The sequence below is a fragment of the Saccopteryx bilineata genome, chromosome 4 (assembly GCF_036850765.1).
Source record: "Saccopteryx bilineata isolate mSacBil1 chromosome 4, mSacBil1_pri_phased_curated, whole genome shotgun sequence".
In the NCBI taxonomy this organism is placed as follows: domain Eukaryota; kingdom Metazoa; phylum Chordata; class Mammalia; order Chiroptera; family Emballonuridae; genus Saccopteryx; species Saccopteryx bilineata.
In genome coordinates this window covers 71,990,030-72,015,518 of record NC_089493.1, presented here as the reverse complement: position 1 = coordinate 72,015,518, position 25,489 = coordinate 71,990,030, and the positions used below count along the sequence as shown (strand labels likewise).

The 25,489-nt window shown below is 42.0% G+C and overlaps 1 protein-coding gene across 1 annotated transcript in view; it reads right to left on the bottom strand.

The window, feature by feature from the left end:
- The window catches only part of FBN1 (fibrillin 1), a 252,149-nt gene extending 227,715 nt beyond the window's left edge, over positions 1–24,434 (bottom strand). Inside the window, exons 1-2 of the mRNA XM_066276475.1 lie at positions 24,267–24,434; positions 23,298–23,644 (exon numbers count right to left, since the gene is read on the bottom strand). Of these exons, the coding sequence (XP_066132572.1) occupies positions 23,298–23,461 (164 nt within the window). The 5' untranslated portion in view covers positions 23,462–23,644; positions 24,267–24,434. The remainder of the gene's footprint in view (positions 1–23,297; positions 23,645–24,266) is intronic.
- Positions 24,435–25,489: the final 1,055 nt, after the last annotated feature.

Below are 25,489 nucleotides of genomic sequence, written 5' to 3'. Positions count from 1 at the left end.
TATTTGGACAAAGGCTTTTCCACTGCCGAGCTGGGTAAGTCTCAGCACGGGCAGCACAAGGAGGGAGTTGCATCAACAGTTTCATTTGCTGTCTGCCCGAAACTGTGTTTTGTGGGAAGGGGGGGGAGAGTGTTGATCAAAAACATTAGCCCAAGGACTTAAGAACCAAAGAATTTAGGTCATTGTATCAAGGAGACACACACACACACACACACACAGACAAGAAGCTGAAGAAACAAAGCAGCAAAGGCAGTTTCCCAAATCTGGGAGGTCATTTTAACTGATGGCCAATTTAAATCCTGTTGGAATCTTGTGTGGGTGACTGCAATGTGTGTGTGTGTGCGCGTGCGTGTGCATGCGTGTGTGTGTGTGATATTTATATGGGGGGGAAGGAAGAATTTAAAGCCATGGGGTGCAGTAAAAAGGAGAGAACCATGAAGAGTGTGGCTGTGTGAGGCAAGTCCAGATCCTCCCGTGGCATCAGGCACTTTCTGCATCTGGAGCTCTCGACTGAACAGCGCTGGGAACACCAGTCTGCACAGACTGCTAAGCCACCAAGTGGCACCCAGACTTCCAAAGGCAAGGTTGGGGCTCACTTGCTGTCAGAGTCTGCATTGGACGCCCTCTGAAAGGGCCAGGATCTGGGTCTGGCCCACCAGCATCACACCCCTGATTGGATGCATAATAGATGCTCCCATGTACACATGGAGAGAGGTGTATTTGTTTATGAATTTGGGACTTCACTATTCGACTCTATGAATCTAAGGAAGGGTTTCCTCAAAACAGAAAAACCAGCACGTCTCAAGTTTGCATCTCCCCAGCATCTGAGAGGATGTGACCTCTGATACCATGAAAACACTGGGCTTCAAAAGAACTGTCTCCCAGGACCCAGCCATCCTTTGGCTTTATCTACAAGTTCAAGGGCTAGCATGACATCTTCTCCTACTGGGGTATTTGCTCCAGTTACTCAAGCCGAAGCCATACTGTACTTTCCCAAAGGTGGAAAAAATTACAGAAATGACTGAAACACAAACATGTAAACTAAGGAGTTGGTCCAGAACCCGCCTAGGGAGAAGCAGGCCTGGGGCTGTGTCTATGGAATTCACTGCTCCCATCAGCTCTGACTGGTCCCTTCCCTCCTCTCCATCACCCACAGAAGAAATAGGGGACAGAAACCATGATTCTCACCACTTCTAGAAATTCTCAAACCACGAGCTCTGTGCAGGGTGACAAGATCTTCTGAATGTACTGGATGCCCCAGGGAAAGACAGAAGACCCTGCCAGTGGGGTCCGGCTTCAGGGAAAAAGTGGGGTTCTTTAGGAACTGGGAATGCGGCATGATGCGATGTTCCAGTTCGGAGACCTGGCAGCTCCCACTGACAAACAGGAAGGGCTCCAAAATGCCATTTCTATATTGGTATTTAGAACTCAGAATGGCTTTTCCAATAGAAACAATGTTAATAGGTGGTGGTTTGGTCCCCAAGCCAGTCAAATAGCAGTCTCTGAGCTACATTATCAGCTAAATAGGCTATTATAGGCTGTTCTGGGAACTGGCCACAACTTCAAAATGTTGTTTCTATGGGAAAACACATTCCACGGCCGGCAACCAGAGAGAAACTTGGCCACTCAAACTCGTGGTCCCTGCAGCTACAGTAAGCTGCCTGGTGAACGATGAGAACCAAACACCTTCAACTCAGCTCACTCCACACAGTCCTGAGAGGGTGGCCAGATTTGCAGCTTTCTCAGCCCCAGGCCCCAGGCCGTCTCCAACCCCCAGCACAAGCCCACTGGGGCCAATATAGCGTATCCATAAGCCCGTAAAGTAGGGACTTAAGAACAGGGGAGTCATTGGCTATTCTAATCCTCAATGTCCCTGATCTTTTCAGAGACAAGAAGATCCCATCCCATCAGCAACAACGATATAAAATCAGCCCCTAGGACTGGTTCACAGAATAAGGGTTCAGTGAGCCATTTCCAGAAAGAGTAGCTTCCAGATGAAACAAGGAAGCAGGTCAAATTTCAACTCTATTTGGTGGCTTTAATCTAAAACTCAAGTTACTTATTAAGCATTTCAGATGCCCTAGAACCAAAAAAAAAAAAAAAAAAAAAAAAAAATCACCCTCTCTTTTGCAATGTGAGTCCCTTAAAATTAGAAAGTTCAGATTTATCTCTACCACCCCAGCACCTACCTAGCACAATACCCGAATCTTAAATAGTAAATGAAAATGAAGGTTTAGGGTATCAATGGTACATCCAACTAAGACAACATAAGTTAGAATTCTGTTGGAGAACTGAGTATTTAATTTAGTGAAAAGGTAAATATGTTTAGAAGAAATTCAATAATAAAAGGAATAAAAGATAATCAGTACTAAGAAATCAATATCATTTCATTCACTCTTTAATTTTAAAGAATTAAAATGAAGACTCAAAAACATAACAAAAGATAGCCCTAAGTGGAATTCATGGGGAACAAGGGTATATTTTTCCATATTTCAGATGTAGAAACACTACATAGCTACAAAAACTTCAGAGATCTTGTATCTCTAACTCTATTTCATAGTAGTTAACAGGCAATGGGTCTTTCAAAACATTTCTGCACCAAACCCTTTCAGGAGAACAGAGACAACATTGTTCCTAAGGAACAACAACAACAAAAATCATTGACAGAGTTTAAGTTTTTAAAAAGTCAGAAGTTGCTTGACCTGTGGTGGCGCAGTGGATCAAGTGTCGACCTGGAACCCTGAGGTCACCAGCTCAAAACCCTGGGCTTGCCTGGTCAAGGCACATATGGGAGTTGATGCTTCCTGCTTCCCCCCCCTCTCTCTCTCATTCTCTTTCCACTCTCTCTCTAAAAATAAATAAATAAAATAAAACGTCAGAGGAAGTTAGCTAAAAGCATGTCATTATTGAGATTATTTCATAGAAATTAACAATTCACAATATTAGGGGTCAAGAACTTGACAAGCACCCTGGCCAATGGCACAGTGGAAAGAAGGTCACCCTGGAGTGTGAGGATGTGGCCTGACCCTGAGGTCACCAGTCAGAGTGCATCTGAGAAGCAATCAATGGCACAGCGAGCGAGTGGAACAACAAGTTGATGCTTTTCTCTCTCAAAAAAAAAAAAAGAAAAAGAAAAGAAGCTTGACAAGTTATTTTTTCTAACTTTGCCATGGAAACAAAGGTATAAGCATTTATTTCTAAATATATAGATATCTGAAAAGTTTGTAAGAAAAATAGTCTAATTTAAATTTAAGGAAATATGACTATATCAGGAATTTATCTAGTCCATATGAAGTCACACTAGAATAAAAATAATTAGCAAATTTTAGACAGTTTTATAATTTACAAAGTAATCATGTGACTCTTCCCTCAAATTCTATCAAGAAAATGTATTCTTGCCCGACCAGGCAGTGGCGCCCTGAACAGAGCATCAGACTGAGATGCAGAGCACCCAGGTTCAAAACCCTTAGGTCGCCGGCTTGAGCGCAGGTTCATCTGGCTTGAGTATGGGCTCCCCAGCTTGAGCACAGAATCGCTTTGAGCGTGGGATCATAGATATGACCCCATGGTTACTGGCTTGAAGCCCAAGGCCGTTGGCTTGAGCCCAAGGTCACTGGCTTGAGCAAGGGGTCACTCACTCTGCTGTAGCCTGTTCAAGGCACATATGAGAAAGCAATCAATGAACAACTACAGAGACTAAGGTGCCCCAATGAAGAATTGATGCTTCTCATCTCTCTCCCTGTCTGTCCCTATCTGTCCCTCTCTCTGTATCCCTCTGTCTGTCTCTGTCACACAAAAAAAGAAAATGTATTCTTGTTCTCACTTTTAGATGAGGAAACAGAAATTCAGAGAATTGTTCAAAGGATACAAATAGAAGCATGTCATTAGTCCCTAATTAAAAAACAAAAGAATTTATTCATAAAACATCCCAAGCCTGACCTGTGGTGGCGCAGTGGATAAAGTATTGACCTGGAAATGCTGAAGTCACTGGTTCGAAACCCTGGGCTTGCCTGGTCAAGGCACATATGGGAGTTGATGCTTCCTGCTCCTCCCCTCTCCTCTTTCTCCCTCTGTCTCTCTCTCTCTCTCTCCCTCTCCCTCTCCTCTCTAAAAATGAATAAATAAAAATTAAATAAAGCCTACTCATAAAACATCCTAAGGTTAGTACTAAAGATTTTTAGATTAGCAATTACAGAGATGTTTCCATAAATATCTCAAAAAGAACGTGTTCCCTCATATAAACCAATTTGTGAATCGTTTTTTGTGCTGGGTTTTTTTTTTTCCCTTATTGGAAAAGGAAAGTGATAACAAAAGAAATACATTTTAGGAATATTTGCTCCTATAGATTGGTACTTCTGTTTCTGAAATAACTCCTCCATGGTGAGTATTCTGTCCAGTCCCCTCTGCTAAAAATAGCAGTCAGCTCTCAACGTGCTCAGTGTTTAAGGGAGTGCATGAGTTGGGAGCAATGTGGAGATTCAAAATGTGGATAATTTTGAAACCTACTCATAGCTCCACTGGAATGTATTTTGCACATACACTTGAACATAAGTGTGTGTTGTCTTTTAAAAAGCCGCTTCAAGAAAAACCATCAGGTCACGCAGGCAACTATCTGACTTGACACATGAAGGCCAGGGTGACCAGGATGGTTCTAAAAAACCCTCCACATTCAAGGCTCTATGACTTAATTGAGAGGCTGCTGGCACTCTGTCCAATGGACAGAGAGAGGGGCAACTCATTCCAACCGCCAGCACAGCCTTTCCCTGAAATCCAACACAAAAAATGTCTCTCTCAGCCCGAGTGATGCCAGCACTGTCCTCTAACAGCTTTTGAGCTCTGGGGAAGGTGTGACGGTATTTGTGTTTCAAAGTGTAATTACGCAGAGCGAGCCGGTGATAATGTCAGCTCAAAACTTCAATATTGTGACAACCTCTGAGAAGAAGATGATGCTATCAAAACAGTGAAACGTGTCCACCCATTCCACCTCCTAACATACCTAAAAGATTTCCCCATCTCTATGGCAGCTCCCAAAGACAAAACCTCGGGTCTGAAAACCTGTGGGTTTCCCTTGGAGTCTGATATTTGGTAGGAGAAATACGTCAGTCCTCCAGGAACTGCGTATGCCCCTCTCACTGACATGAAACTCACACGGGAAACGCGACTTGTGTGTGTGCACACACACTACATGCACACGCACGTGCGCACACACTATTCTCCCACAAGCCATCAGAGTGAAGCTAGTGGACAGGCAGCTCTTGTCTCTGCATTTCTTTCCCAAGGGGATCTGGAGATACCAGTGTTTTTCAGACTCATTTGAATCACTAAAGCTGTGCTGTTTCTTTTTGTTTGTTTGTTTTCCAATTGTATTTATATAACTGACATGTTCTAAGGTAAACAGCAGAGTGATTTGACTAACAAGTATTGTGAAATAATTACCACAATAAGTTTATTTAAAAGCTACTATTCCTTTAAAAGGAGTGTTCCTGAGAAAGGTGCTGAAATGAAAACATGAACTTTCACTTCTGAATGTTAAAATATCTGCAAACATCTTCTTTGCACCCATAGTCCAAAATCTTACCAACTCTTCATAAGACTCGGGCCTGAAACTTTTACTGTAAAATAATAACAACACATTGAAGTTCTCCATCCTGACTTTCACACAAAATCACTTGATAAAGGAAGAAGAATAAACACATCATGATTATATCTTTCTTTTCTTCTCCCTAGAATGCCAGGCTCCTCTAAATTTTCCACAATTTTATTCCTCATAATAGATAATCCTTAGTATTAGATATTAAATAACTTTCCCACAATTCTCAAAGTTATGGGCCTAATTCGACAAGTGCAGAAAAAGCAGACTGGGCAGCATCTTAGACATCACTGGCTGTGAAGTGATGAGTATGAGTTCAAAACCATGTGCAAAACCTTACAGTACTAAGAAATGAATAGGAAATGACAGGCCTGACCAGGCGGTGGTGCAGTGGATAGAGAGCCTCAGATTGGGATGCAGAGGACCCAGGTTCGAAAACCCGAGGTCGCCGGCTTGAGTGTGGGCTCACCAGCTTGAGCGTGGGGTTGCTGGCTTGAGTGTGGGATCATATACATCAGTGGTCCCCAACCTTTTTTGGGCCACAGACTGGTTTAATGTCAGAAAATATTTTCACAGACCTGTCTTTAGGGTGGGACGGATATATGTATCACGTGACCGAGCCAAGCATTAAGAGTGAGTCTTAGATGGATGTAACAGAGGAAATCTGGTCATTTTAAAAAATAAAACATCGTTCAGACTTAGGTGGTGCAGTGGGTAGAGAGCATCAGATTGGAATGCAGAGGACCCAGGTTTGAAAACCTGAGGTCGCCGGCTTGAGCGTGGGCTCACCAGCTTGAGCATGGGGTTGCTGGCTTGAGTGTGGGATCATATACATGACCCTATGGTCACTGGCTTGAGCCCAAGGTCGCTGGCTTGAGCAAGGGAACACTCACTCTGCTGGATCCCCCAGTCAAGTCACATACGAGAAAGCAATCAATGAACAACTAAGGAGCCGCAACAAAGAATTGATGCTTCTCATCTCTCTCCCTTCCTACCTGTCTATCCCTGTCTGTCCCTCTCTCTGACTCTCTCTCTGTGTCTCTATCAAGAAAAAGTGAACAGAAAATGACAAAATTCAAATATTCTCATTAGGCTACCTTAATAAATTAATGGATTTAGTCAATGATCATCAATGGTTGTCACCATCACTAAAAGAGATACTAGCAGGCATGATGAGCCTCCTAATAAGAGTACACATCCCAGTTACAAAGTCTTCTTGCCAAAAAGTTGATTCTGAATTGGATCAGCCTCCAGCTCCAATAAGCAAGTCACAGCAAAAACGGGAGACAGTGGACCACGTGAAGTACTGCCACCACGGGAATGCAGTCGTCACTCGGCTGAGAAGCTCAGCAGCAATGTGCTCCAAGTGTGGTACCAGGACCGGCCAGTGCCGGTCCACACACACGGTATCATTGATCTCTAATGAGATAAAGAGCTTAAGTTAGAATAAATGCCCTCACTGCATCCTTCGAGAAAGTCTTGCTATGAAAAAAGATATCAGTGAGCTCAACAGTTTGTTCAGTGACATATTGGATTTACATCCTGGCACGAGCTTCTCACATTACACACTGGTAATAAGCAGTGTTTGGACTAGCGTTTTAAGTAGCACTGTTCTACAGAACATGGACTATTTTCTTTTTTCCAGCTCTACTGAGATATAATTGACAAGTAACATTGTATAAGTCTAAGGTGTACAATGTGTTGATTTGATATATGTATCAATATATACTGCAAAATGATTACCACCATAGCATTGGCTGCCACTTCCACCCCATCCCATAGTTACTATTTCTTTTTTGTGGTGAGAACATTTCAGATCTACTCTCTTAGCAATTTTCAAGTACATAACACAATATGATTAGCTGTAATCACTATGCTGTACATTAGATCTCCAGAACTTTTTACCTTATAACCAGACATTTATACCCTTTGACCAGTAACTCCGCATTCCCTCACCCAGCAGCCCCTGTAACCACCACTCCACTCTATTTCTCTAAGCTTGTTGGGCTTTTTAGATGTCACATATAAGTGATATCATACAGCATGAGCAAATTTCTGCAATAAATAAATTACAAGGTAAAAAAATGACAAAAAGACAATCTATATATTTTTAAATACATGTATTTAAGAAACATATCAACCAATTACAAAATATGAACTTTACTTGAACCCTAATTTGAACAAACAGTAAAACTAATAAATAAAATCTATGACCTAATCAGGAAATTTTAAATCCTAGATATGTGATATTTTTAATTAATGGGCATTTTAAATATGGTAATGGTATTGCATTAATGTTTCTTAAAGATTCCTTAACTTTTAAAAATACTTGTTAAAATATTCACTAATTAAACTATGTTTGAGGAATTTTCTTCAAAATACTCTTAGAGAGAGGAGAAAAATGGATAAAACAAGACTGGCCATTAATTTATAACTGCAGAAGCTGGAGCTTTATTGTATTATTTTCTCTCGTTCTGTATATATTTTTAATTCTTCACATTACAAAAAAGTTATAAACAATTCTGCAGCAGCATCTGGCCCACTTCTGGTCACTATATTCTCCTACCTACATTGTGACTCACACTTTTGTTTTCTCTCTTCATTCATTTAAAAAAAAAAAACCAAAACACTTTTTTATCTGCCATTTAACTCTACATTCTTAAGAGGGATGGTAATGCCCATGTAGGGACAATGACAGTCCAATCCCAACATGTTTACCATCTTAAACTAGAGGCAAAAACTAACCAAAGTGTTTTCACAAATTTCAAGTATGTGGCTACCAAATAAATGACTGTTCATTAGACAAGGAACTCAAGAGCAAACGACTTAACCACACCTGTGCAAATAATTAAGCATGTCAGCCAGGAGGTGGGTTCCCTTGAGCATTACAACTACTTTTTGACATGATTAATTTTCATAAGGATACCTTATTTTTCTTAATAATAAACATAAACCCATCAGTTAACCAAAAAAAAAAAAAAGAGAAAGAAAGAAAGAAAGAAAGAAAGAAAGAAAGAAAGAAAGAAAAGGTTTGAGAGGACTAAGTTGTATTAGGTCCTTACCAAAAAAGGGCTAAATTTTGGCTTTTATATTCACAAAGGAAAGAATTCTTATAGTCATAGGAAATATGAAACAAAAGGAGGAAATCATTTAGCAAGAAATCCTGGTGTGTTTTCTGCTTTTTCAATATGTGAGAATGTGTGTTAACCTATTTTCAAGAAGAGCCCAAATGCAAATGAGCAGACAAGTCAATCCAAGGTCAAAGGAAACCTGTTGTCTCTAGAATACTGTCAAATGGTCAATATCTCTTAATATTGTTAGAAATGCTTACTTACCAAACAAAATGAAAAAAAAAAATGACTTGTATATTCTTGTAAAGTTCCTCAGTCTTTCAAAACTTTTTAAAAATTAATTAATTCATTCATTTATTTATTTATTTATTTTAGAAACAGAGGAAGGGAGAAAGAGAAACAGGAGCGTTCGTTGGTCTCTTCCTGCATGTGCCCTGACCAGGGATCGAACTGGCAATCTCTGTGCTTTGAAGCAAAGCTCTCTAACCAACCAAGCTATCCAGTAAGGGCAAGAATAGTTTGTTTTCTTATTTGAGGTTTATTTCGTTCTTGAGATGTTAGTAGAGCATAGAAAATACCTGGTATTTGTTGCTTTGTTTTTATGTTTTTGCTTTTTCATAAACTGTAATTGTACTGGCAGTTGTATGATTTACCTCAAGGGATGAGAAATACTAGGTAATTTGAACATTTTTTAAAAGTTAATTATAAAAATCACTATTATTTAAAGAAGCCATTCCTTATTTAAAGCACTCTTATTTTTATAGGCTGTGAATGGATCACAACTTCGTAGAGTTTATTGCCCATCAGCAAAGCAGAGACTGGTATGTGAGGGTGCAGGGCATAGGAACTCCACCAAAGCTTTGCCTCAATTAAGATAATGTACGTTTTGTTCCACTTTCCTAGATGTTCAATAGTTTAAGACCTCTTGAAAGTCAACTCGCATTAAAATCAAAGTGGGAATCGGCCCTGGCCAGTTGGCTCAGTGGTAGAGTGTTGGCCCAGCATGTTGATGTCCTGCATTCAATTCCAGTCAGGGCACCCAGGAGAAGCAACCATCTGCTTCTCCACCCCTTCCACTCCATCCCCTCTCCCTCTCTCTCTTCCCCTCCCACAGCGATGGCTCCATTGCTTCAAGCAAAGTTGGCCCCAGGAGCTGAGGATGACTCTGTGGAGCTTCTGCCTCAGTTGCTAAAAATAGTTCAGTTGCGAACATGGCTCCCAGATGGGCAGAACATCAGCCCTAGATGGGGGTTGCCAAGTGGATCATGGTCGGGGCACATGTGAGATTCTATCTATCTCCCTTCTTCTCAATTTGGAAAAGAAGGGGGAGGGGAATGGGAATCCTTAAACTGAAACCTTTTCCAGAGAAATAGGGCACAGAAGAAAAACAACAACAAACAAGAATCCCTTTGTACTGAATGAGCATTATGTTGCTGCAAAACACAAAGCCAAAGGCAGGGAATGCTCAGTTGGAAAATAACAGTCACGGCTCTTCTCAAGGGCGGTCATTCCATGTGTCAGCCTGGCCCCAAACCACACAAGTGAGGCCTGCCCACGAAGCGCCCAGAGAGGATGATGATAACAGAGTAAGTTGAAGCAGTCCTGGGTCTAAAACAGAGCTTTTTTGGTTTGAAGGTAGAGGTGTTGTTGACCCATCCAGCATCCCTTCTTCTTCTTTGCAGGCCAAACTCCTCTTTCGTAAGATGAAGCCAATCCATATGGCTCAGGCCTGGCCAGCCCAAGTGCCCCATTTCCTTGGCTACAGTAATGGGCACATGAACAGGAGCAGTGCCAGACTTCACCATGGCACCTGATGTGTAGAAGCTGGGACAGACTTTATCTCTTTCCCTCCAAGGTCATGAGCTGAAAGGTAGTGTGGCTTCTTGTCTATTTGGTCATAACCAATGAAAGCACATTTCAAAAAATAGCCAACTGCCTGACCACGAAACAGTACTATCTTTCAGGGTTCTCTTTGCACTGCTGCAAAGAAAATGGTTTGGGGCAAGTCCTTCCATTTCCTAAAATACAAATTCCTTTCACAAAGGCTCTTGAGGGTAAAAAAAAAAAAAAAAAAAAAAGTGTCCATCAGGAAAGAGACAAGGCTTATTTACCACATCTGCCAATAAAACAATGCAAGCTTCCTTGGAGTTGTTGAGAAGGGCATATTAATAAGACATAGTATTTAGTAAGTTTATTTCTCAATGAAGGCAACACTATTTGGGGGAAGGTGCATTTAAAAATAAAAACCTTACCAGCACTCTGCCTTGAAGTATAACTAGAGCTCCACAAAGTAAGTCCCCATTAAAATCATATTTTAAAAAAATTTTTGAAGTTCAAGTTTGCTTCCTTTGTTTCTGAAACTAACCACTTCCAAAAAGAAGAAGAGGAGACCATGGTATCCAGATACTAAGGATTATCTAACTTTTTTGCTTTGGCCATTAAAATCCTGCCTCTTTGTATGGATCCATCCCTCATTTTCCTTATCTGTATTAAGAATTATAATCATCCTCATCACCATAGCTCAACAAATCAGGCACTGCAGTAGGAACTGGACATATATTATCTCATTAAACCTCAGGATAATGCAGAAAAGTATAATTTTTTTTACAAGTGAGGAAACTGAGGCCCAGATAGGTCAAGCCATTTGTTTGAGGTTCCTTCCTAATAGGCCTCAGGCATTTATTTCTATGCCCACCCTTCTGAGCCTCCCTGAAACCATGGCCAATGGATATTAGTGTTTATTGAAAATGATTCTTCGGTCCTTCAAAATAGAGTCAGTCCCACAAGCAATACCACTCTACCCAGCTACCCACAACCAGGCTCAAATAGGAAACAGCATGAGGTAATTATAACAAATACCCCAGCCACTAGCTCTGGGTTTTCATGACTGAGCTGCCAAATCGCTCCTCGCCAACTCTTCAGGAAATGTTCAGACACTTTCTCAGATTCCAGCTAAAACATCAACTATGTGGCCCCGGAGAGTACAGAGCTCACAGGGTGGTAATGGGATAGAAAATTTGCAAACTTGAGGTCAATGGCCTAAACTCTGGGGTGTGAAGGAGCAGTGGTTCGGGAAACATTAAGAACTGTTTGTTCGCTTGAAGGTTGCATATCAAGTCCTTCCTTGCACAGCGCTTCTCTACGTCATCTCTGACATGGACCCCATCAGCAAAGGGAGAGGCAGATTTTGCAAATGCAGTTCTGCTTAGAGTCATTGGAAAGAAGATAAGAAGATAATACTATCAACAGGCTCGAGAGACAGGATGTTCACTCTGAGAATTAAGCATTAGGTCCAATTCAAATACAGCTAATGCTTAATAAATAGTTCTCACTTAGATTCAGCAGATGTTCTGCAAAATCACTGGGCTAGATGATATAGAAGAAAAGGCGAAAATTTTGAGTTTTTCCCCTTCATTGGCATGCTTCTTATACATGGAATCGAAATGCCTAAATTAGTAGTTTTAGATAACTTGAGTCAGAAAGTTACAACTAGAGTCCAAGTTTACAGACCTAGCATTGACATGGACCATTCCAAAGCATTTGACATTCTAACTGCTAGTCAGAAGTGTGACTGTGGAGTAGGGGTGGGGGCAGTGACCCTTCAGACTCCCAGAGAAGAGGCCTACAGCTCCTTCTCCCACCCCCTCACTGCTGCTCTCACTGGTAACTGACTTCCTTTAAAAGTCCCATCCCATTCAATGCCTCCTAATCCAGAGACTTCCACTGATTACAAGGTAACAAGAGCTAAAACTGTCCAGTCTCCCATCAGGGTTGACCACTAAGAGACTGATCACACCCTACCTGAGGCCAAATAAACGAGAACAAGATAAATGCCCATGCCCACAGGACACAGGTTTGCTTACTGGCAGCCCAGGTGAGGGCTTACAGATACCAGTCCCTGTCTCCAGGGTTTGAACACAAAGGAGAGGCGTAATCTACACAGTGACACACCTCTACTTAATCAGCTCTTGCCACCATGTAACTTCCACACCTTTCTACTTCATAGAGAAGAAATTAAGTATCCTGTGTACTTGTTAATGAACTCTCTCTGGGCCTGGGTTTCAGCATCTATAAATTTTTAATGTCTGCCACACTATCACTCTAAATTGTACTGTTTTTATAGAGATGCATAGTCTGACCATAGAGGAAGATCTGATTCATGATTTCAGAGGCAAAATAAAATTAAAACAAGACTAGTCTTTAAAAGTTCGTCAGAGGCATCTATTAGGTCTAACTGCACGATCATAAATTAGCATCTAAGAAGTAGGGGAAATAGCAGACAAGAAACCATTATTCATGAGTACAGTGGGATGCACCAAACTTTACATAATAGCACATACACAGATGCATAATAAATGATGGGTTGACTTGATTTTTCCACTAAATTCCTCTAATTTACTTTACAAGTCTACTCTGGCATCCAAGTGTCTATCTTTCTTTCATGCCTTGACTCTCCTCAAAAAGCCCTTCGTCCCCTGAACAGTCTGGTCTAGGCCCCAGGTCACCTACTGCCAAGTCTGCCAGGAGTGAGAGAGCTGTCATTATTGTCTGTCAGCACCCAGGACTTGCTCTGTCCAAGTCAGGTTACTGGCTGACTGGACTCTTCACTCCAGAACTTTCTCTCAACTTTCTTCTGCTGCTCCTCAATCCTTCTCCTTCCCCATCCCCCTAACAAAAACCTTACCTCTGTTTTTCTTTGTAAACACTACAAGGTACCCAGGTCAAAATTTAACATTTTACTTAGAATTTAATTTTCTTAATGTTTTAACCCTTATTGATAGTTCTGTAATCCTAATTTCATTTGGAGCTCAGTTTATGAAGTTACTTACAAGAAGAAGAGAAAAGAAAATGAAATGATGATGATGAAGAGAAAAAAAGAAGATATTGATGACAAAGAAGAAAGGAAAGAGAAAGATGAAAGAAAAGGAGAAAACACAGAAAAAAAACCCAAACAAAACCTGTCTCTAGAATACGTTCTCTTTTTGCACAGAGAATGCCACAATAGTTTAGTTCAAAACCATGAACTTAACAGCAGACTTAATGTGTCCATAGGGCCGACATAAATCCTGTCTCCCAGAACCAACACCATAAAATGGTTGTACTATATTTGGACTTAGAAGTGTTTTGATACTTATATTTGAATGTAAGTATGACTGATGGTCTAGGAATTCACAACTCTTCAAAACACTGAACGAAAGAACTTGTCTAAGGGGGCAGTTCTCCCACCCTGAGCCTGCCTGATGTCTGGAATACATCTTCGGCTTGGAATGGTGGAGATAGGAGATCGTCCTCTTTCACTTCCGCTCTGAGGGGGCTGAATAAATAGACTCAGTGATAATTCCAACAAAAAAGCCACTTGAGAAAGTGGTAAAGCCACAAGAACTTAAAACTAGAATTTGATAGTAGAGTATTAGATCCACAATTAAAACGTGACTGCATTCCTAATCCAGTTTTATACTATTAACAATGTGGCTACTCTATTTATCAGAAAAATAATAGAGTTCAGCTCACTGCAACACTAATACTGTTGGCAACTGCACATCTTTTTTATTTATTGATTATAATCCCTAATTCTAAAAAAGAACTTTTGAGGTAAATAACACTAACAGATATATAAAAATTGAGCTATTAGTAAAAATTGAAAGTAAAATCGCATATAGAAGACAAAACATACCAAATACCTAATTAAGACAATTAAAGTAACTGCACTAAATATGTCCCCAAGTTTCTTAGAAGCTAAAGGAAAGGGGGAAAAGCTAGGAGCTTCATAATTTTTATATTTAAATAAAACAAAACTTGCCAGTTTATCAAACTATAATAGTATTCCTAGGGTTTCTAAATTTTTTAAATGTGGAACAGTGGACAAGTTAAGAACAGTGTCCTTAACATTAGTCTAACCTGACCAGGCAATGGCACAGCGGATGGATCATTGGATTGGGATACAGAGGAACCAGGGTCGAAACCCCGAGGTCACCAGCTTTAGCATGGGCTCATTAGGCTTGAGCGCAGGCTCAGCAGATTGAGCGTGGGGTTGCCGGCTTGAGTGTGGGATCACAGACATGACCCCATGGTTGCTGGCTTGAGCCCAAAGGTCGCTGGCTTGAAGCCCAAGGTTGCTGGCTTCAGCAAGGGGTCACTCGCTCTGCTATAGCCCCCCAGTCAGAGTACATATGAGAAAGCAATCAATGAATAACTAAGGAGCTGCAACGGGGAATTGATGCTTCTCATATCTCTCCCTTCTTGTCTGTCTGTCCCTATCTGTCCCTCTCTCTGACTCTCTCTCCATCTCTGTCAAAAAAAAAACACCCCACAAAAAACATTAGTCTAACAGAACATGGAGACATGTTCATTTTTCATTATGAGGTCAAAGTAACAAAATACCATGAAAGGTCTTTAGTGGGGAACTAAGTTAATCAAACTCAATCGAGTTACAATTAAAACTATAAACTTCTGATTATCCTTCCTCAAACCCATTCCTTCACTTTGATAGCTAGTCTCCAAATTTCGTCCCCTAAAATTCCTCACTTTCCTGCAGACACATGCTGCTCCTCACATCAAGAAGTAGGGCTTTTTGTCCACTCCTTGGAACTTGGGCAATTCCAAATCATGCAATTCCAGGCGAAATTTGAAGAAAGTCTTACAGCTTCCACTTTTTTGTTCTCAGGATCCTAAACTGCCATGTAAAAAGTCTGGCTATGCTGCTGGAGAGTCCATGTCGCAGGGCCAAGTGGAGAGGGGGACAGTCTGAGACCACATGAAGGAGAACTGAGGAATGCCGCCAACAATATGAACACATGAGCCCATTGAGACTTCCAGCCAGCTTTCAGCCATTCAAGTCAGTTCTGCAGTCAACACATGGGATTAAAACATGTGACCCAGGGTCAAGAAGCTCTTGTTCAAGATCCAGCCCCAACAGACACTGAAACCTGAGCAAGAAGACTTGGTCACTGCACCTGGGCGTCAGTTTCCCCCTTCTGAAAAATACACGAAGTGACTCCACCCCCAGGGGCAGGCCCAGGCAGGGGATGACATAGAAGGAAGTTTTTAAAATCTGGAAATCCCCCAACAGAGCCAGACAAGTGACTCTTTGCTTCCTTTATTTCCCTCCTGTATCTGTCCATGTAGTTAAACCGCACCAAAGTAGACAGGGCTGCAGGCACCAGTCCACCATCACAGAACCAGAATCACACGTGAAGAAGTCCTCTTGCTCAGTCCAGCCCTGGTGACACTTCAGGAAGCAGAGATAAGGTCCCCCCCCCGCCCCCCCCCATGCCCTGTCCAAATTCCTGGCCTGAAGAATCACAAGAAATAATAAAATTGTCGTTCTTTTAAACCACTCGGTTTGGGGGTGATTTGTTACATAGCAATAAGAGAACCAAAACACTGACAAATGGAAGTGGTGTGTTTCTTCGTAATAGAGGGACTAGGAATGTTTTCGTTTCTCATTAATGGTGCTATAATGTTTTCATGTGTAATAAGTTTTAATACTATATGGAAGTGGGAGCATCCCTTCTGCCTCTCACAACCTCACGGTCGAATACTGTCCCTGCTGCTGAAGAGTCCAGGCAGCCGTGGAACACCACTTGAGCCTCTTCCGCTGCTATTGCTCTGGCCATCATCCACACTCACCCTGACCCCTATATTAGCCTCCTAAATCTCCCTGCCTCCCCTCTGTCTACTCTCTAAACCACACTCCCTTCACATCTCGGCCAGAGTGGCAAAGATCTGCTTGTGGCCCCATCCTAAAATCCTTTAATAACTCAGTATCTTCACCTTTCACAACAGACAATGATGTTTTGTGTCCTTTCGTCCCTCTTCCACCCTGACAATGTGGGGACAGGCACACAGGGTGCACACTACACACCTCCAAGGGCACTACTCCCAATGGCTATACTGTGAGTTGGGCCCCATGGAGCCATGCAGTGCAAGCCCTGCCCAACTGTACATAAGGTTCCTCAATCATAAACACTTCATATTATTTTCACTTTGTGTCTTTTTCACTCAGATTTTTCTTCATTTCTCTCATATACTTCTTCCAAACTCTAATATATATAATTTACCATACCCAGTTAGTCCACCAAAATTGGTCAGACATTATCCACTGAACACCTACTATGTACCCATCACCTAGGTATCCCTAGTAATAAGTAAAACAAACAAGAACTCTGCCTTCAAGAACTTCTCAGTCCTAACAGATAGTCACTTATTTGTCGTATACATCAGAGGTCAGCAAACTTCTTCTGTAAAGGGTCAAAGAGCAAATAGTTTGGTTTTTCCAGGCCATACAATCTTTGTCTCAACTATTCCACTCTATCCCTGTAGTATGAAAACAGACATAGATAATATGTAAACATGGGCATGGCTTTGTTTCAATAAAACTTTATTTATTAAACAGGAAGCATCATCCACAGTTTGCTGACCCCTGGTAGACTTCCACTGTGAAGTCTTTTCTGATTAGTCCCATTTCCACAATGATGCTTCCTTCGTCATGTGACTGTACCAGCCTTCAATAAATGCTGAATCTTTCCCACAGCAATGGTAGAAGATTTTAGGGAAATTAAAGTATCAAGGAGTATGGGAAAAAAGAATAAACTTACCAGGTATAAGGTTTATTACAGTGGAGAAGCAGTACCATACATGGGTTAAGAGCACAGACTATGAAGCCAGATTTCCCAACTCTACCTCTTACTTATTTATATGTCTGGAGTAACTACTAAAACTCTGCATTTTTTCATTTCTTCATTTGGTCAATAGGAAGTAGGTATAATCTCCCTCATCAAGGAGGTATGTGTTAAATGAATTAATATATATGACATGCAATAGTAAGTAATTTATCAGAGCTTGTAATTCTTTACCATTATTGCTGCAATTTAATGTAAATAGTATATATTATAGTCAACCAGGGTAAAAAAAATGAAACTGGCATAATTAAATAACTCATCATATTGTGTCTTAAAAACTTAAGACACATACCAGCCTTGCCTGGAAAGAGAAATATCTCTTGCAACTTTATTCTGAGAAAAATTTCTCACATAGCACATGAGAGCAAGCACTTCTGAATGACATAATGAGAAATGTCTACAGCTCAGAACCGTGGGTGATGCAGAAAACCACCCATGATGGTTACCTCCCACTGTCAATAAAAGTCAAGGTGTAACAATGAAATATAAGAGATGTCCCATCCAAAGACCCCCACCAGTTTTCACATTCTTTAATTCGGTCTATTTTATTATGTCTTGGCATAAATGTTAAAGAAATTTTCTGGGTTGACAAAATATTCTCATGTTATTAACTATGCCTAGGATCTATGAACTAGCACAATAGAATATTAGGAATTCTTAAGTGGAATCTTACAGTATCTTAAGTCTCACATTTTGGTCCAGTGGAATGAAAAACCAAAACCATAACTAAAACTAATGAAGGAAGAACATTTAATGTTAAGAATTTGTTTTTGAAACTTAACCTTTGGGTGTCTCAGCTCTTATAGCTAGAAAAGGAAGCTAATAAAGGACCCAGTTCATAGGCTGTTGTGTATATCAAATGAGATATCATATGTAAAACAGTAAAAGCACTGTCTGGTACATAAATGTCATCTATCACTGAGACAAGTATTATTATTTGTTTTTACTTAAACCTAGACCCCATGTCCTCTACTACCTTTCTGTTAACTATTGGTTCCTATAATACATCTGATTCTTCTAGCAAATATTAAGCCCCTCTAGGCTGTAGGCCGTATGTCTCTGGCATTCCAGGCAGCAAATGTAGGATGGCATTCAAACAAGACTTCCTGAATTAATGAACTCTTTGAAATCCCATCTAACAATAAGTTAACGTTAAAATGCTTACGATAGATGTCTTGCCTTTGATGATTTTACAACCTAATGGGAAAACCATGCTTAATCCTATTGAAACATTAAACTCTCATGTGCCTGCCATATAACTAAGGCTTGATATATTATTGATTTCAGATTTCTGAAAAAAAAATCATAGATAGAAGTTCTGAGTTTGCTTGAATGGGCCCATCTATTGCGTTAATTTCTATAAAGAGAGAAACTGTTAGTAGAGCTTATTTCTATTTGAAGAAAACATAGCTAAAATCTTTTCACATTGAAAACTAAGGCCAACATTCCCAAATTAGTTAGGTTAGGTGTTTGATTATTGTAGGAAAAAGCAAACAAACTAGTGTATGGATAGCCTAACCAGTTTTTCATTATTTTGCTTGCTTAGAGTCATTGGCATAATCCTATCATCTTTTTAAGTATCTGCTACACAAGACAAAAAGAAACAATTCATTATTCTTTAAAATTCCAAATAAGCTTGGAGAGATATATGTACTTCCATTTCCATCGCCCCCAACCTCATCTCACTGGAGGCTGATGCATGTTTTAATTAATTTTTAATACCAACAACTTACGTGTTTTTGTAAACAGCCTCTATGTCTTAAATGTTACAAAATGAGTCACATAAATATTTTGTCTCCATCTTCTTGTTTAAAACGTGGAATTGCTGAAGCCTTCTACTTAAGAAGATCTTTTTTAATGGTGTCTCAATATTTTAGCTTAATCTTTTCAATAAATGCAAGGACAAACCAAACCACTGCAGAAGTCTTTTACCCATATTTAATTATTAGCCTATCTGACTTCAGATGAAGTCTTAAAGTCCTCTTTGTAAAGTAAATTGGGCTTTATAAACTCTACAGGACTTTTTCTGTGTTCCCTGTTAACGTTCTTTATTTTAATAACAGACTTCTGTGTAATTAATCCCTAGGAGTTTGCCGTCACAAAATCTACCCTGTGTATGAACTGTTCCATGTGTATTTTTCTGGGAACAAGACCTCTGGAAAAAATAAACAAATAAACAAAGACCAAAAGGAATTACGCACAAAGGGACAAATTGTGTGAAATACAACCAGTCTCACACACTTATAAACCAAGCAACAAGGATAGTCCTTCTCAATCCATCTTATCAGAAATTTGGGGGAAGAGGTTTCACTCTAAAGATTTTTTTTCCTTTGACAGGAAACTGTAATATTTCCTTATTTGGGAGCTAAAGCAATAAGGTAGTCATAATAAATAAATGGTGTGTAACTACTGCTATTCACGTAGAGTTGTGTGTGTGTTTTTAATTGGATTATCTCCCGCGCTTTTTGCCTAATCACGCAAGTTAAGAATGCAGCTGAGAAAAATTCTGATGGACTGAAATTTGAACAATAAAGCTAAAATTTATTATTTCTCATAAAGTCATTTCACACATGTTAAGCAATGCCCAAGCAAAGGAAAACCACTCAACATTATTTGAAATACTTTTGAAACTTGCAAAATTCTCATTTCAAAATCAAAAAAAAAAAAAGTAATTTTTACGAAGTGAATGCAGACCACACTCATTCCATTAAAAAGAAATCCTGTAAAAACAGAAATTGGCGATTTGCTCTAAGAAAACAGTGAAAACTGGGAAGAAACTTGAGGATGCTTAAATTTCCACTGTGGAACAACTTCTGCGCCCAGTGGGAAGGAAAGAAAAAAAAAAAAAACACCTGCAACAGAATGGGAGGATAGAAAGACAAGCTAGGACTATACACCCAGACAGGGGGGAGACGAGGCAGGGCCCTACTCTATGCAGTGAGGGGGCTGACGGGACGGGAATACATATTCCAAGAAGGGCACCAAGGCAAATTCTGTAGTCACCTGTCACATCAGAGAAGGACAAGAGGCGGTATTTGTAGGAGAGCCCAGACCAGTGCAGAGCAGACACGGATGAGCTTCAAGTACCTTTTAACTAGAGGAAATATTAGTGAGGTGCTGAAAGTTGCTGCCACCAACTGGGCATCAGGCAAACTCGAGGGTTACAAATCACTCTCACTTCATAAACAGTGTATTTCCATTCAAATGGTAAACAGGTTTTACTGTAGTCAAAGAGGTTAGTTTTAAAGCTGGTAATATTTTAACTAGCAAAAATAGAATTTTAAGCAATAACTGGAAAAAATGTAACACACAACTGCTTTCTCTGATGATTTATGCAGCAGGGCATGGTTCAAAGACTTATTCATGTGAGTCGTAATAGCAATAAGCAGAGAGAATATATTTTAAATGCTTTTCAAATTTAACATCAAGAATTGGTATTGGTTTAAAATGAATCGGAAAACTTCTGACCCAACAATTCTACTTTTATTCATTTATACCACATACAAATTTGCACATGTACACACATAGGTATAAAAAAAAAATCGGTAATTGCAAAAAATATATATGTAGAGAACCCTCATTAGGGAACTGTTCCAGCTGCATTACAGAATTCTGTACGCCAAGAGAACACACGAGGTAGATTTATATGAGTTAATAGGTGGGTGCACTAAAATATATACAAAAATGAGCAAGGTTCAAAACAGTATGTACAGTATGCTCCATGTATTAAAAGGATACATACACATATACATGTGTGCATATATTCATATATATTTATGTGTATATGTATTTATATATGTTTACATATATGCCAATAATTTTTTAAATGAACTTAGAAAGTCTCTGAGTGGTAGGTAGAGAAATACTTTTCAATGTATATCTTTTTAAATGATTAACTTTACCTCTCCAAATATATGTAAATATATATAAAACCTTACAGATAACATGACAGTGATAAAAAATAAAAACTCTTATATTATAAATGAAGATTATATCATATTAACATAGTATATATTATGCTATAAAGGTTCATTTTAATTATTTTTAAAACCTTTTATATATATATAATCTTAAAGATAACATGAGAATTAGAAAAAGTCATAACTGCTCTTTTATTTAACATCATGTCTCTAGAAAGAAGGCTTTATAAATAGTTTGCAATAGGGTAACATCTGTGTCAGTGACCAAATACTACGAGGAACAGGAAGGGTCATCTCTCTACAGTCATAAAAAATATAAAAACCAACAGAAGTTAAGTGCTAGTGTGAGTAACAGTGTGGACATCCTGCTAAGCAGCAAGGTTTAGTTTCTGTTTTCACACTGTGTCTGTGCCTTTCCCAAGGAACCACACTGGTTGGTGACAGTACAGAGAGATGAGACAAATGTCTAGCCACGCCTAAGGTCTCCCTGCAGACTTTCATCCACAGAATTAAACCCCCTGCTTCTTCTATCTGGGAACAATGGCATCAAGCCTAGCTATTAAAATAATATTATATAGCAGAAATAATATTTGAAGGAAAAATGCCAGACTAAATAAGGTCTTTGTGAGCACATGTGAAAATCAGAGTTTCAGTCCACCTTTCGAACTTGCAATGGGTCTCACATCCAGAGCAGTAAAGGCCTGCTGCCTGATCAGGATGAGGCTTAACATGATAAAGAGGCTTTTATCCCAACACTGTCAGAATCCTGGGTTTCCACAATGACCAAAATGGAACTAAACTAATCATAACTATTTCCTGGGGTCAGAAAATCAATCCTATTTTACCACAGCCTAAGTCCTTGGCTCTGACACTCACCTTGTCCCCAGTCTAGACCAGGACTCAGAAACACTGGTTGGTCAGTTTAGTGCACTTTTTATTCCCTACCTGGGCCATACAAACACAAATTTCACTACATAGGCAATTTTAAAAGCCCATAACAAAAAGAATAAGTGAAATATTCAGCCACATCACCATCACTTGGTCACTTAGAGCCCTGTAATCAAGTTACAGAACTATTCCAAAAAGAACAACAAGAATCATAATTTAATAGAAAACCTCTGAGTATTTCCTGTCTGCATTCATTTCACAGACTTCTCCAAGGAGATAAAATGGGTCATTTACGATCCATCCTGCTGCTTCTAAGGAGGCCTGAATTTCATCTCAAAAAGATATTTGTTTTTCAATCTGAACAATTTTAAAAGTGTATTTCCACCATTCTTCAATTCAGGGAACTGCATTCAGTCCTTATACAGTCCTTATCCGGTCAACCTACCTAATTTAAATATTTCCTGAAACATTTTCTGTAATTGGGGCATAGAATGCTGGTGAGATGCTCAATTGCATGTACACACCCCTTTAAAGCTGGATCACGCAGCGATATTTCACTAGTGAAATGAAGAGCTCCTTGCAACCCAAAAACAAGTTTCTAGAAATTCTTGCCCTGCTGTACTTCCAGTGTGGACATCTGAAGAGCAATACTACTCCGAAAACTCGGTCTCTGATTTTAAAAAGCGTAACTTAGAGGACAGCCAACCATTAACTGTGTGTCTTCTCTGACTGTCATTGGAATCCATTCCTTTCCTTGCTCCCTTACAAATGGAGCATCTGTGAAGATGCCCACAAGGAAAGTACTTTCCCCTAAACTCCATTTATATTGGTATGAAGGGAAAGGGATGGACTTCTCTTCTCTCAGTCGCAGCTCCTCCCCTTCTTTCTCAAAGAACCCTTCTGGCCTCCCAAAATCTGCCTCGACAATGGCTCAAGATTTCTTTTAACCATGACCTCGCCTCTAGGGCAGAAATCCTTAGAGTGGTTTATCCTCGAATGCATTGAGAATTGGGTAACCCTTGCACTTTCAAAGCATCCCTAGGAGGTCTTGCCAGGGATCCTTCTACTACCGTGAGTCGAGTCTGTCAGTTTCTCTGAAGAAGAGGGAGGGGAGACCCACACCAAAGGAGCTGACCCGTTCCATTACCCTTTAAGCGCGTCGTGTCCTCCACCGCCTCTTCTCTTGGCCCGGCTGGCTCTGGTTTCCTTCACGTTTCCAGCCTCCAAATTGGTATCCGCCCCATGGCTCGTGTAGGACGCTAAGAGTACGGTAAATCCCAGGGCGACCTCCAGCAGCCCCCGTCGCCGCATGATGTCGAGCGGCCGCCGGCTCCCGCCGCCTCTCGCCGCGCCCCGGGCTGCTCCGCGGCCGCCGCTGCGCCCTTAAGCGCGCCGCGCCGCCGCCGGGGTCCCGCTCTCCCGCCGCCCGTCCCCCGGGCCGGGCTCCTCCCGCCTTCTCCAGGCGCTGCTCCCACTTCAGGCGGCCGGTGCCAGCTGCAACAGACAAATCGCCCAGGCGGGGAGACATTCAGGGCATCGGGATGCTGACGCTTCGCGGTCCCCATTCCCGAGCCCAGTCCGCGCGCCGCCTGCGCGTGGCGCACTTATTTTGGGTAAGTGTAGACCGTTTGGTCCACAGCTGGCTGAAAATCCCAGGCCCCCCGCGGTAGCGGCTCCAGCCAACCCCATGGGCTCCTGGATGCCGCCTGAAAAGCGCGCCGCGCTGTACCCATGACCCGAGTGGTCCTAAGCCCCTGGGCGAGTTCGCTTGGTTTATTTTTTTTAATGGCACAAATTGCGCGCCACGCGCGCTCTGAACGCCGTAGCTTCCTAGCCTGTCCCCGCCAAGCTGCGGGGCTGGAAGCCCGCCGCGTCGTCCCCGGCCGGCTTCGGGCGCTGCCACCGCCCCCCAAGCATCTGACGCGGAGCCCGGCACCGGGAGACCCAAGCCAGGAAGCTGTCAGGCAGGGGAGGGCCAGCGCCAGCTGTGGACGTTCCGGGACAGCCCCTCACCCCCGTCCCTGTCCTCAGCGCGGCGCAAACGCAAAAGCCGCCGTGTCTGGAGCTCCAACCCCGCTGGCCGCCCGACCCCTGTCGGGACCCCGGATGCACCCACTGGAAAAGAGGCAGCTCCGGCTCCCGAGGCGGCGGCGGCTGTCCCTCGGTCCTGGCCGCGGCAGCCGCTACCCTGCTCCGCCCGCAGCTGTCCCAGCTGTGGCTGCCTGTCCGCCCGTGGCACCCACAGTCTCTGCCGCCGCTCCCGCGCCCCCTCCTTTCCCCACCTCTTCAAGTATCGTCTGCGCAGCGGTTTCTCGCGAGAGAAATACTTTTTTAAAAAAAAGAAAGAAAAAGAAAATGACACCCCCTCCTACATCCCCCTCATCACCACCCCACCCCTCGGCCCCATCCATCCTTCCTTTCCACTCCCCTTTGCCAGCCACCGCCTCGGCGCAAGGCCCTCCCTCGCTCGCAGGATTATTAGCGCAATGGGAGGAGGCAGAGGTGATTGGGTCCTGCCCGGCCTGGGTTTGTACGTTTTGGGGTGAGGAGTTGAAGGTACGGGAAGAAGTGGAGTAGCGGTTTAGCCCTCTCTGCGGCTGGGAGGTCAAGACCCAAGATTATCCTTCCCCGTGATCTGAGAAGCCCGGCTCGCGTGAAAAGCTGTGCCACCTGCACCAAGAACGCGCGCTGGAGACGGCGGCCCCGGAGGCCCAGGCGGCCCCAGCGCGAGAGGAGACCTGTCTTCGCTGCCCAAGCCTTCTCACTGCGCCTCTCGGGCCGGGCACCGAAAGGAGGCCGGAGCCCCGGAGCCTGAGGCCCGGAGCATCGCGAGCAAGGGCTGTTTTGCAGGCGAGGGAAAGGACCCCGCCGTTGCCACTTGCCGCCTGGGCGTCGAGAGCCTGCTCCCGACGCATTCTGAAGCTCGGTTCAAATCACTCAAATTGAATCCAGGATACTCCAACAGCCTGAATGGGATTCCGACCCAGAGGCTTGTGTAAATGTTGGAACCTGGGATTTGGGGTAGGGTCAGTGAAGGGATCTCACCCCTGCCCAGCTCAAAGCTAAGACTGGGCTTCTTCTAGGTGACCCTATTTCATCTCCCCAACACACACCACACACACACACACACACACACACACACACCTGCCTCTAGGACAAGCAAGCAAAGCACACTGGCTTTGGAGAATATAGTATTTATGATATCTATATGGATAAGGCCCGGTATTGCATGCACCCTGTAACGGTTTAGGACAGGAAATCACACCCTGGGCCTTTGCTGCTAGAACTGGAGACCTCCAGAAAATCCCCATGTATCAGCCACCAGCTGTCAAGCCAGAA